Genomic DNA, 12,903 nt, shown 5'->3' on the forward strand with positions numbered 1-12,903 from the left:
TACTGTCACGTGGTTACAATGACATGCGTTTTCACTCCGCGTGCGTGAATTAGCCAATCACCGATGACGTCCGTGAATGTAAAAGTCACACACACAGTTGAAGTTCACCGGCAGGTATTTCCATAGATGTCTATGGGTATTTCCACCTCAAAGTTGGCTGTCGTTTTTATACAATTTTCTATCGCTAGCTAATTTATAAAGACTTTCTTTCGTTTACCAGTTTATTGTTTAAAAAGGATTAAGCGGCTATCGCTTGTTTGCGGGTTCTGTTGACAGAGCGTGTGTGGAAATGCCTTCAGTTAATTAACGTTACATCATGTGAAAGATAGTCATATTCATTTGTATATTAGATATTTAGGCGTGTATCCTGTCTAGAAGAATAACACATCTGCTGTGTTTGTTCTGGATTGACGGCCACTACATTCCTCTGGAAACAGACTGCTTTAGAGTCAGCATGTTGGCACATATAGCGAGAAGAAGACTTGGCCTCCTCCTCCTCCTCCACGGACAGCAGCGGATCTCTAATGGACTGAACCGAGTCTCGTTTAACCAGCTGCTCTCTAAAGAGACACACAGGCACATGCAGTCCTCGTTCAACACCAGCAGTCCTATCTCGGTAAACCTTTCATTTTCCCATTTGTTTTAAACTGCTGATAATAATTCATATGATAATTCATATTCATTATGTAGTCATGTTTATGGGCCTGTCTTGTAGTGTTTGTTGTGCTACCATCAGTGGATGGCTACATTTTATATAATACACACACACACACACACACACACACATATACATACATACATACATGCATACATATATACATAAATACATACACACACACACACACACACACACACACACACACACATATGCATACATATATACATATATACATACACACACACACACACACACACACACACACACACACACACACACACACACATATATACATACATACATACATACACACATATATACACACACACACACACACACACACATATATATATATATATTACACAAACATATACACACACAGTATCGGTCAAAAGTCTCTTATGCTCATCAAACCTGATCAAAAATACAGAACATTTTATTTTGATCAAAAATACAGAAAAAAGTAATATTGTGAAATATTATTACAATTTAAAATAATGGTTTTCTATTTGAATATGCATTAAAATATAATTTATTTCTGTGATGCAAAGCTGAATTTTCATCAGCCATCACTCCAGTCTTCAGTGTCACATGATCCTTCAGAAATAGTTCTAATATGCTTATTTATTATCAATAATTGAAACAGTTGTGCTACCTGTGATACTTTTTTCAGGATTCTTTGATTAATATATATATTTTTTAAAAGAACAGAATTTATTTAAAATATAAAGCCTATGTAACAATAATATTGTGAAATATTAAAAGAATGTTTTTTCTATTTTAATATAATTTAAAAAAAATGTATTACTGTGTTGGTATATATATATATAAATGTAGTCATCACCAAACACTACAAGACCTGCCCATAAACATGACTACAGAATGAACACTGCTCTGTTTTATTTTATTGAAAACTAACTTTAATGTCACTCTTTGTCCAGACGATGTCGCTGTGGCCGTTCTCATTTCAGCCGCGGGACTTCAGCCTGCCCAACTCGTCATGGAGTCCAGAGATGTGCAAGGCTTACGATCACTATAATGCACTGTGTGACACTGACACTGAAAATGGCGAGGAGAAAAAAAGGGGTCCTTGGGAGAAGTTGCCCAGCTACAACCGCTCCATTAAATATGCTACTGGTAAATGATTAATATGCATTTGCGTAGTTACTTCTAGTCACTGTAATCAGTAAAATAAATTGACATGATAATGCTATTGAGTGTAAAAGCAAATGTCACATTGTTTCTGTGTGGTAGGCGGCATCCACCTCAGCAAACTCATCCAGGCCAAAGCTCGACTTTTCACAAGAAATGTTAAAGAGCAAGGAGCAACGTTTGAATATGTGGTGTTTGTCAATAAGGAGGAGAAGAGCTGCGTTTGTGTGTTTCAGGCAGGACGGTTACTAGAGGGGGCACCTGGGTAAGAAAGAGTTCTATTCTATGTTTATTGCCTGAAATTGAAGGTCACCCTTTTATTTGTGTGAATGGGAGAACAGGAAATGATGTTACACCTTTTTCCTGTGTGTCAGGCATGTCCATGGTGGAGCCATAGCCACCATGATTGACACAGTGACAGGTTCTCTTGCTGGTTACCTGTCAGGACCCATTATGACAGCCAATCTCAACATCGACTACCGCAGGTGAGCTAATGTTTCAGTACTTCAGTCTTTAAGTTGTAGTTGTACCCTTATTTTTTCCAGTTTACACTGGCTTTAGGGATTGATTATCTGTGATCTCACCTGTTGAACTCTGTTCTCCCGTACAGTCCAATGCCTCTGGACAGTGTGGTTTTAATCCACAGCGCTCTGGATCGAATAGAGGGGAGGAAAACATTCATCACTTGCAAAGTGACCAGCACTGATGAGTCCAAACTCTACACTGAGGCCACAGGTAGAGTTCACAAACACACAAACTTGTGCACTTTATGTATGTAAGATAACAAGCTGATTTCAATGAGCCACCAATTGTGAAAATATGCATAAACACAAATCAAATCTTTGAACCACATCCTTGTAGACTGACTTCACACATTTTACATACCTTATGCATGGCAATAGCTGATATACTAGTTAGACTTGTGTCGTGTGTTTCTGCAGTCACACAATCTTTCCCTTTTCACGTGTCACTGTTAGGCAGTCTGTTATCTGAAGCAAAGCATTTGCATCTGACATTCCCAGATAATGCACCTAACCTCTTGAAAGCACATATTTGGACACATTTAGTTTTTCGTGAAAAGAACATGCATGAACGAGAAAATAAAGTGCGGCAATGATTATTTTTACATTTGATTCAATTTCTGTATTTCTTACTTGAATGCTTCTGTTAAATATATGTAAAATGGAAAGTAATGTAAAGTTTAAAAAGTTAATGGGATAGTTCACCCCAAAATTTAAATTCTGTCATCATTTACTCACCCTCATGTCGTTCCAAACCCATAAGACTTTCGTTCATCTTCAGAACACAAATAAAGATCTTTTTGATGAAATCTGAGAGCTTTCTGAACCTTAATTGACAGCTAAACAACTACCACTTTGACGCTTTAAAAAGTTCACAAAGAGATCGTAAAACTAAACCATTTGAATTGACCGGTTTAGTCAAAATTTTCTGAAGAGACTCGATCACTTTAAATGGTGAACAGATTGAATTTAGGCTTTTATTCACATATAAACATTGATCAGTGAACATAAACAGAAGCTCATCTGAACCTGCTTGACTCGCAAAAAAAAAAAAACTTGCGGAAGCTCAAACGTTCTGCGTAACACGAGAATGAATCTCACTGGTTCTTGCAGAAGCTCAAACGTGCTGCGTAACACAAGAATGAACCTCATTGGTTCTTGCAGAAGCTCAAACGTTCTGCGTAACACGAGAATGAACCTCATTGGTTCTTGCAGAAGCTCAAACGTTCTGCGTAACACAAGAATGAACCTCATTGGTTCTTGCAGAAGCTCAAACGTGCTGCGTAACACAAGAATGAACCTCATTGGTTCTTGCAGAAGCTCAAACGTTCTGCGTAACACGAGAATGAACCTCATTGGTTCTTGCTGAAGCTCAAACGTGCTGCGTAACACGAGAATGAACCTCATTGGTTCTTGCAGAAGCTCAAACGTTCTGCGTAACACGAGAATGAACCTCATTGGTTCTTGCTGAAGCTCAAACGTTCTGCGTAACACGAGAATGAACCTCATTGGTTCTTGCTGAAGCTCAAACGTTCTGCGTAACACAAGAATGAACCTCATTGGTTCTTGCAGAAGCTCAAACGTGCTGCGTAACACAAGAATGAACCTCATTGGTTCTTGCAGAAGCTCAAACGTTCTGCGTAACACGAGAATGAACCTCATTGGTTCTTGCAGAAGCTCAAACGTTCTGCGTAACACAAGAATGAACCTCATTGGTTCTTGCAGAAGCTCAAACGTGCTGCGTAACACAAGAATGAACCTCATTGGTTCTTGCAGAAGCTCAAACGTTCTGCGTAACACGAGAATGAACCTCATTGGTTCTTGCTGAAGCTCAAACGTTCTGCGTAACACGAGAATGAATCTCACTGGTTCTTGCTGAAGCTCAAACGTTCTGCGTAACACGAGAATGAACCTCATTGGTTCTTGCTGAAGCTCAAACGTTCTGTGTAACGAGGTTCAATATTATATTGCAAGGAAGGAAGAAGACAGGGGTCGGCGTGACTGAAACACTCACTTTTATTTAACAAAAGAAACAAATAAACAAAAAGGGCGCACGTAGCGCATTCACCGTGCCACGCACAGCAATAACAAAACGGGACAAATAACAATCACAGCTTCCACAAAACACAGCGTACAGGTGAGGTTCCAGTCCAACTCTCTCTCCCATCTCCTCCCGCATGCTGGCTTATATCCGGTCTCTCCACACCAATCACTGCAATCAGACACAGGTGTTCATCATTTTGCACTTGACCTACTTACTCACCGATCGGCCCCCTCCTTTCTCTCCTGCTACAGACTTCGCAAAACCACGCCCCCCTCGCCACATACCCCCACTGCCCGACTCAGGCCGGGGAGCCATCCGGCCTGCAGCCTCCCCCCCCCTCCTCCTGGAGAGGAAGTCAGCCACAACCATCTGTACACCCGGCCTGTGGATCACCTTGAACTTAAAAGGCTGTAAAGCGAGATACCAACGAGTGATCCGCGCGTTGGTATCCTTCATGCGGTGGAGCCACTGCAGGGGAGCGTGGTCCGAACAGAGGGTGAACTCCCGTCCCAAGAGGTAATAGCGGAGGGTGAGAACGGCCCATCTGATGGCCAAACACTCCTTCTCTATGGTGCTGTACACCGTCTCTCTCTTAGAGAGCTTCCGACTGATGTACAGCACCGGCCGCTCCTCACCCTCTACCTCCTGGGACAGGACCGCGCCCATCCCCCTGTCCGACGCGTCGGTCTGTAGGATGAAAGGGAGAGAAAAGTCAGGGGCATGTAAGAGCGGTCCGCCACATAAAGCAGCCTTTATCTGGGTAAAAGCCCGCTGACACTGCTCCGTCCATTGGACCGTATCTGGTACCTCCTTTTTAGTTAGATCAGTCAGCGGGCTGGCGAGGTCCGAATAATTAGGCACAAACCTTCTGTAATAACCCGCCAGCCCCAGGAACTGTCTAACCTCCTTTTTGGTCTTGGGTCTCGGACAAGTCGCAACCGCTGCTGTCTTATCAATTTGGGGACGCACTTGTCCATGACCCAAGTGGAAGCCCAGATATCTTACTTCCACCCGCCCAATTGCACACTTCTTCGGGTTGGCCGTGAGCCCAGCTCGTCTCAGCGTCTTCAGGACAGCCCGCACCTGCTGCATATGACGCTGCCAGTCACCACTATAGATGATGATATCATCCAAGTAGGCAGCGGCATATGCAGCGTGCGGTCGGAGAATCCTGTCCATCAGACGCTGAAACGTTGCCGGAGCCCCGAACAACCCGAAAGGAAGAGTGACAAATTGGTGTAACCCAAACGGCGTGGTGAAAGCTGTTTTTTCTTTGGATAATGGAGATAAGGGGATCTGCCAATATCCCTTGGTTAAGTCCAATGTCGAATAAAATCGAGCAGTACCCAGCCGATCAAGCAATTCGTCAACCCTTGGCATTGGATAAGCGTCGAACTTCGACACAGCATTCACCTTCCTGTAATCTACACAGAACCGGATCGAGCCGTCCGTTTTAGGAACTAAAACTATCGGGCTCGCCCAGTCACTGTTAGATTCTTCTATTACTCCCAACTCCAGCATCGACTCTAATTCGCTTTGCACAACTTTCTTTTTGTGCTCTGGCAGTCGATACGGCCGGCTGCGAATCACCACGCCCGGCTCTGTCTCAACGTGGTGTTGAATGAGGTCCGTCCGACCAGGCAGGGGCGAGAACACATCAGCAAAATCTGCTTGTAAATTATGCACATCAGTGAGCTGGGATGGCGAGAGGTGGTCTCCCCCAGCGGCCAGGGCGAGAGATTTCGTTTTGACATTCGCCTCTGGACCGAGATCCTCCTCTCCACTCACTACCATCGCCAGCATCACTGATTCCACCTCAGACCATTTTTTAAGCAGGTTGAGGTGGTAAATTTGATGTGCCCCGCCCCTATCTGTTCGTATTACCTCATAGTTAAGATCCCCAATTCGCCGTGTAACCTCAAAAGGTCCTTGCCACTTTGCGAGTAATTTTGAGCTAGAGGTAGGAAGTAATACAAGCACTTTCTCTCCCGGTGTGAATTGACGCAGTCTAGCCCCCCTGTTGTACAGCCGACTTTGCTTGTCCTGAGCCTGTAACAAATTCTCCCGTGACAGCCGCCCCAAAGTGTGGAGTTTTGTTCTCAGGTCCAGGACATACTGAATTTCATTTTTACTAGCTGAAGGTCCATCCTCCCAAGTTTCCCTAAGGACATCTAACACCCCGCGGGGCTGACGCCCATAGAGAAACTCGAAGGGGGAAAACCCCGTGGAGGCTTGCGGGACCTCCCGTACAGCGAACAAGAGGGGTTCTAACCACCGATCCCAATTTTTGGCGTCTTCTTGTACGAACTTTCGAATCATGGATTTCAAAGTGCGGTTAAATCGTTCGACCAGCCCGTCTGTTTGTGGGTGATAGACACTGGTCCGGATCGATTTAATGCCCAATAATCCGTAAAGTTCGCGTATCGTTCGTGACATAAACGCCGTGCCTTGATCGGTGAGAATCTCTTTCGGGATTCCCACCCGGGAGATTAGCTGAAACAGAGCGCTCGCCACACTATTTGCGGAAATATTGCGAAGCGGAACTGCTTCAGGATATCGCGTTGCGTAGTCCACCAGGACTAAAGCAAAGCGATGTCCCCGTGCTGACCGTTCTAATGGCCCGATGAGGTCCATACCAATTCGTTCGAAGGGGACCTGCATCAACGGAATAGGGCACAATGGTGCTTTTGGGTTGGCCGGTGGATTCACCAACTGACATTCACGACAAGACGCACACCACTTGCGTACATTCTCGTGAATGCCCGGCCAAAAGAATCGGGCCATGAGACGGTTTAGTGTCGCGGTTTGTCCTAAATGCCCGGCCATTGGATTAGAATGAGCCGTCTGGAAAAGCATTTCCCGACGGCTTTTAGGTACCAACAACTGAGTTGTATCCTGCTTTGATTGGGCATCTTGGGTTACCCGATACAACTTATCTTTTATGATTGTAAAATACGGATAGGTGAGCGGTTGGTCCGTGTGGAGAAGCTGGCCGTCGATAGAGCGAACCTGATCAAAGGCATGTTTCAGCGTGTCATCCTGGGACTGTTCCAGGGGAAAATCATCGCGCTCTGTGAGGATGGTTCTCTCCAGTGCGCTCTGTTCCCCTGAACCAGTACCCAGAGGTTCCGGATCAGCTTCTCCCAACTGAGCAATCGCCACCTTCCTCTTATCTTTTTTTACCCAAGAAGCATCCGCACATAAATGACCCAATAACTCATTAAACGCTGGCCAATCTGTCCCCAAAATCAGCGGATGCCGGAGGTGCGGGTTAATCGCCACCTCCACACTATGCTTTTGTCCCCTAAATTGAATATCCACAGGCATCACCGGATAATTCACCACTTCCCCGTGCACACACCGTACCTTAACCATGCGGCCATTATCTAATGCCTTAGGTTGAATCAGGCTTTGGTGGATAGAGGTTTGGTTACAGCCTGAATCCACCAGAGCCTGAAAAGTACCCCCCTTTATACTCACGGGTATTTGGTACAGGCCAGCTTGATCGGGGGCAGCTTGCGGCGCGTCGAGGACCCGGATCAGCGTCCCCACCTCCATCACCGGACACCGGTCGATAAAATGACTCGGGTCCCCGCAACGCCAACAAGCCGGCCCGGGCCTCCCCGCCGCTCCAGTGGCAGGAAGCGGGTCAAGGGATTGGCGTGGAGAGAGAGGCAGCGCAGCCTGGGGAGAGAATCCCCCCCTCGATGGGCCCCCTCCCCGGGGAAGAGGCCTGGGGGAAGATACCGGTTCTGCGGCACCCCCTGTCCTCCACCTTGGAGCTGGTCTCGGTGGCAGATTCCCCCGGTACCTGGGAAGGGGAGAGGGCTTAGGAGGGGGGTTAGAGAGAGAGAGAGAGAGAGAAGCAGATGGTAGGGGTTCGCCGACCCCCGGGCACGCCACCATTTGGTCCTCCGCCAGCTGGATGGCCTGGTTCAGCGACGTCGGGCGGTGGCACTGGACCCACTGCGCGGTCTGCGCTGGCAACCGCGCCACGAACTGCTCCAGCACCACACGATCGATGATTTCCTCGACGTCGCTTCCGTCGGCCATCAGCCACTTGCGGCACGAGTCCCGGAGCTGTTGGGCCATGATGAAGGGTCGACCAGACTCCTCGAGGTTCAGCGTCCTGAACCTCTGGCGATGTTGTTCCGGAGTCCGGCCAACCCGCTGGAGAATGGCCCGCTTGAGATCCTGATAGACCAGGAGATTCTGGACTGGCAGTTGGTGCGCGGCCACCTGCGCCTCTCCGGACAGCAGGGGTATCAGCCGCATTGGCCAGTCCGTCGAGGGCCATCCCCGGTCCTCAGCCGACCTCTCAAACAGCTCCAGAAATGCCTCTGGGTCATCCTGGGGCCCCATCTTGTTGAGAGGTATCGGCGAGGACGAGTCTTTGTACGATGGGGGGACGGCCCTAACCTCCCGGTCTATCCAGCTCCGGAACAGCTCGCGGTCTTCATGCTGGCCTCGGAGGAGCGCCTCGAACCTTTTGTCCTGCTCCTCCTTTATGGCCAGCAGATGCTGATGTTGTTCCTGGTGAAGACCAGCGAGCGATTGGATGATGTCCGCAAATGGCGTTCCTGGCGGAGCCTGCATGGCGGCGGCGATCTTCTTCCTTCCCGGGTTTCGGCACCAGTGTAACGAGGTTCAATATTATATTGCAAGGAAGGAAGAAGACAGGGGTCGGCGTGACTGAAACACTCACTTTTATTTAACAAAAGAAACAAATAAACAAAAAGGGCGCACGTAGCGCATTCACCGTGCCACGCACAGCAATAACAAAACGGGACAAATAACAATCACAGCTTCCACAAAACACAGCGTACAGGTGAGGTTCCAGTCCAACTCTCTCTCCCATCTCCTCCCGCATGCTGGCTTATATCCGGTCTCTCCACACCAATCACTGCAATCAGACACAGGTGTTCATCATTTTGCACTTGACCTACTTACTCACCGATCGGCCCCCTCCTTTCTCTCCTGCTACAGACTTCGCAAAACCACGCCCCCCTCGCCACATTCTGCGTAACACGAGAATGAATCTCACTGGTTCTTGCTGAAGCTCAAACGTTCTGCGTAACACAAGAATGAACCTCATTGGTTCTTGCTGAAGCTCAAACGTTCTGCGTAACACGAGAATGAATCTCACTGGTTCTTGCAGAAGCTCAAACGTTCTGCGTAACACAAGAATGAACCTCATTGGTTCTTGCTGAAGCTCAAACGTGCTGCGTAACACGAGAATGAACCTCATTGGTTCTTGCAGAAGCTCAAACGTGCTGCGTAACGCACGACAATTAACCCCATTGGTGCTTGCACGTCAGGCGAACATGCTTGAGCTTCTTTTTACCACAACTGATGTGTCACAACTATCCCTTTCACGCTGGCCCTGAGACGGTTCTTTCTGTCAAGCCCTGCAAACTTATAGGCCTTATGCGCCAGAGAAACGAGGGCGCCGCCATCTTAAGAATATTGTCTTTGAACTTCTGTTTTTGCGGTCGCTCTGTATATCTCTATGGCATCGCTGTCGAGGAGTAATTAGCTGGTGAAGTGGATTTACTTATTGTAAAGTTAACAAAAGTTATCATGAGGATTGTAATGTTTAAAGCAGATGTCTTAACAAATGTCAGTAGACCGGGAAAATTTTAAAACGAGTCGTTCATTCATAAATACGCAAGATCACTGTGAAAATACAGACCGGAAGACAAAAGACAACGAGCGCAGCGCTGAAAATGGGCGGGGCTACATAAGGTCTCTAACCCTTTGTTTTTTAACATTCTCTTTTTCCCCCTCTTTCTTGCCTCACAGCTCTATTTGTGTCAATAAGTGTGGGCCATTTATTCGGAACACGAAATTGACAGAAGCCCGGAATCCGGATCCATGCACATCTGTGTGCATATCTGTATGCAAATGTGTGTGTGTGTGTGTGCAATGAACAACTAATCAAGTTGATGTTTTACTTCAGCTTTCTGAATGGGTAAGCATGTAACTGTTACATGTGGCTACCTCATTTTTATGGTAACAACTAAATACTGTTAACCATGTATATTTATTGATATGGTATTTAAAGTTTTTTTGCATAACAAAAGTTTTGTTACTAACTTTTTAATTCGTCATGGTGACAATTAGGTTCTTTAGCATTCGAAGTATTATAAAATGAAAAACTGTAATATATATTTTAGCAGTGTTATATTGTATATTGTGTTAAATTGAATTTACATTTTGTTAAAAATCGAAAGGTGTGCATTTAATTGATCTTATTTGTTATTGCTAAGGAATAACACATTCATAACTGCCTTTATTAATCCCATTAAAGTCACTATTCAAAAATGTCTGGTTGTGTTTTGAAATTTCCTTTGAAAATTGACAAAATTGAAACAACCCTTGTTGGATAATTTGAGGTTCCAGCCACAGCTGCCTAAAGAATGTCAGTGAGTGGACCAAGAAAGGGATCTCTGGGACTGATCTCTGGCTGCTGACTTTGAGCTATGACAGTGACCGGGACCGGAAAGGCCATGAGGTTCACTGACTTTGATTAGGTCCATGAGGAACCTCTGGGCAGTGACAGGAACATCACTGGGCAAGAAGCTCTGCAACCGGTGCAGCTTGAGAAAGGGAGCTCTGAAATTGAGCCATTCTTGGACACTGGCAGCTCTAAAAGGCAGAGAAAGTACACTGGGGACCAAGCCATAAATCAATCAGTGTGGAAATTGTTATAAATGGAAATGTGTGCAGTTACCTTATTATTATTGCTAGAGAAGTTATAACATGCCTTCATTACTACATTATGTTAGGTCCACCCTATTTCACCACTCACTTGGAGTTCCCTTTCGACTCGGTCTCTCAACACTTCGCCATCGAGGATGGCGTTTTGGCGTTGTCCCCTTCTTCGATCTTCGATGACGCAGTGTCTCATTCCCTCCTCTCAGGGAACCGAGGTTACGTTAGGTAACCGGAGCAGACTGTGTGCGCGCTGAGGCGGTTCACGTGACTAACCTGAAACCAGACTTCATTCTCTCCAATGGAAAGCAAATAAATTTACACTGTCTAAAACTATAGATGACAGTAAGGCTAACCTATTCATACTAAAAGCCATTGATTTCATGGGGACTTTAAATCAGTGCCCTGAGCCTCTTCCTCATCCTGAGGGGGTCTTCCTGCTACATATCCACAACCTGAACCTCTTTTTCTTTTCTTTTCTCTTTTCCTCTTTAACACCAACTGGATGTGGATGGGCTTCCATCAAATTGGTAAAAGATAAGCAAATGTATAAAATATATGCGCTAATGGTCAGTTCTCATGTGGGGCACAAAGCTCATGTCTGTCAAGTCTTTCAGAAAGAGCAGAAAAGGTGATTCCTGAAGTTTTACAAGAAAAAGACAAGGATTCATTTCTTCTCTGTTTGTTTGTTTGGATGAATAAATACTTTATTTAAGACACAAGAATAGACCAAAACGATCTTTACACCTATAGCACACTGTAAATAATGTCTGTAGTGTAAATGTGAGTCAACCCACACAATGAACATGTATGCTGATTAAAAACACCAGACTTTCATTCAGTCCTTCAAGGGGTCATGAAGAATCAAATAACATAAAAAGGTCATTGTACAATAGAAAATAAGTTGTTTCAGATCTCAAAAAATCGACCTCAGCAAAACTGCAAAAAGTGCATTTGATGAAACCAGGCTTTCAAACTGACTGTAATGTCACACTGTTGTAGCCTAAATATTTGTATCTGACCACCTCAAACAAAGTGTTTCTGATTTCTGAAAGAGGGTCCTTCAATGCATTTAAACATTAAAGGGATAGTTAACCCAAAAATTTAACTTTTGCAATTTTTACAGTCATCATTTACTCACCCTCAGGTCGTTCCAAACCTGTATGAGTTTGACCTCAAAAGAAGATATTTTGAAGAATGTTGGTAACCAGACAGTTAACATCCATTGGCTTATAGTATTTTTTTTTTTTTAATTATTGAAGTCAATGGCTACTGTCAACTGTTTGATTACCAACATTCTTTAAAATATCTTCTTTTGTGTTCAGAAAAAAGAAACTCACACAGGTTTGAAACAAACTGAGGATGAGTAGGCTAAATGATGACAATTTTATTTTTGGGTGAAGTAATTAAGGGAACCTTCAATGTCGCTTTTTATCCAGAAGATGTCGCTGTTTTCGTTCCCAATTGAGCCGCGGGACTTCAGACGTGAAGTCTGTAGGGATGACGTATTTTTGTAGGCCAAAACCTGGAAACAAGTTAGCATATTAGCACTTGGTTTTTGGTTAAATGCCTGCTGGTCTGTGGTAAACACAAGCTCAATATATGTTCATATTTTATTCTACGACATTAAATACATCAGTAATTCCCCATTGTGTGTTTTTTAAAGGTTTTACTTGTCTTAAAAAGGCGATTGCTAACAAGTGGCATACAGGGACTACAGAGGTTGTCAGGGATATGTAACATCAACACGCTGAACAGGTAAACTCATCTACTCACTCTTGCAAACTATTATAACTTGAACTTTTAGAGAAAAT

At 44.9% G+C, this 12,903-nt stretch overlaps 1 protein-coding gene across 2 annotated transcripts; it reads left to right on the forward strand.

The window, feature by feature from the left end:
- The first annotated feature begins 1 nt into the window (after nucleotide 1).
- Nucleotides 2-10,694, forward strand: them4 (thioesterase superfamily member 4). 2 transcript variants are annotated; one of them, XM_079894857.1, is made up of 7 exons: nucleotides 2-114; nucleotides 351-616; nucleotides 1,600-1,795; nucleotides 1,913-2,075; nucleotides 2,185-2,295; nucleotides 2,421-2,545; nucleotides 10,178-10,694. In XM_079894857.1, exons 2-7 carry the CDS (start codon nucleotides 455-457, stop codon nucleotides 10,225-10,227), a joined length of 807 nt encoding a protein of 268 aa, XP_079750983.1. In that variant the 5' UTR covers nucleotides 2-114; nucleotides 351-454; the 3' UTR covers nucleotides 10,228-10,694. The 2 variants fall into 2 exon arrangements, with proteins under 2 accessions (XP_079750983.1, XP_079750982.1); XM_079894856.1 differs by having other exon boundaries at nucleotides 57-114; nucleotides 438-616.
- The last annotated feature ends 2,209 nt before the right edge of the window (nucleotides 10,695-12,903 follow it).

The sequence above is a fragment of the Squalius cephalus genome (genome assembly GCF_949319135.1).
Source record: "Squalius cephalus genome assembly, chromosome: 15".
NCBI classification, from domain to species: Eukaryota; Metazoa; Chordata; class Actinopteri; order Cypriniformes; family Leuciscidae; genus Squalius; species Squalius cephalus.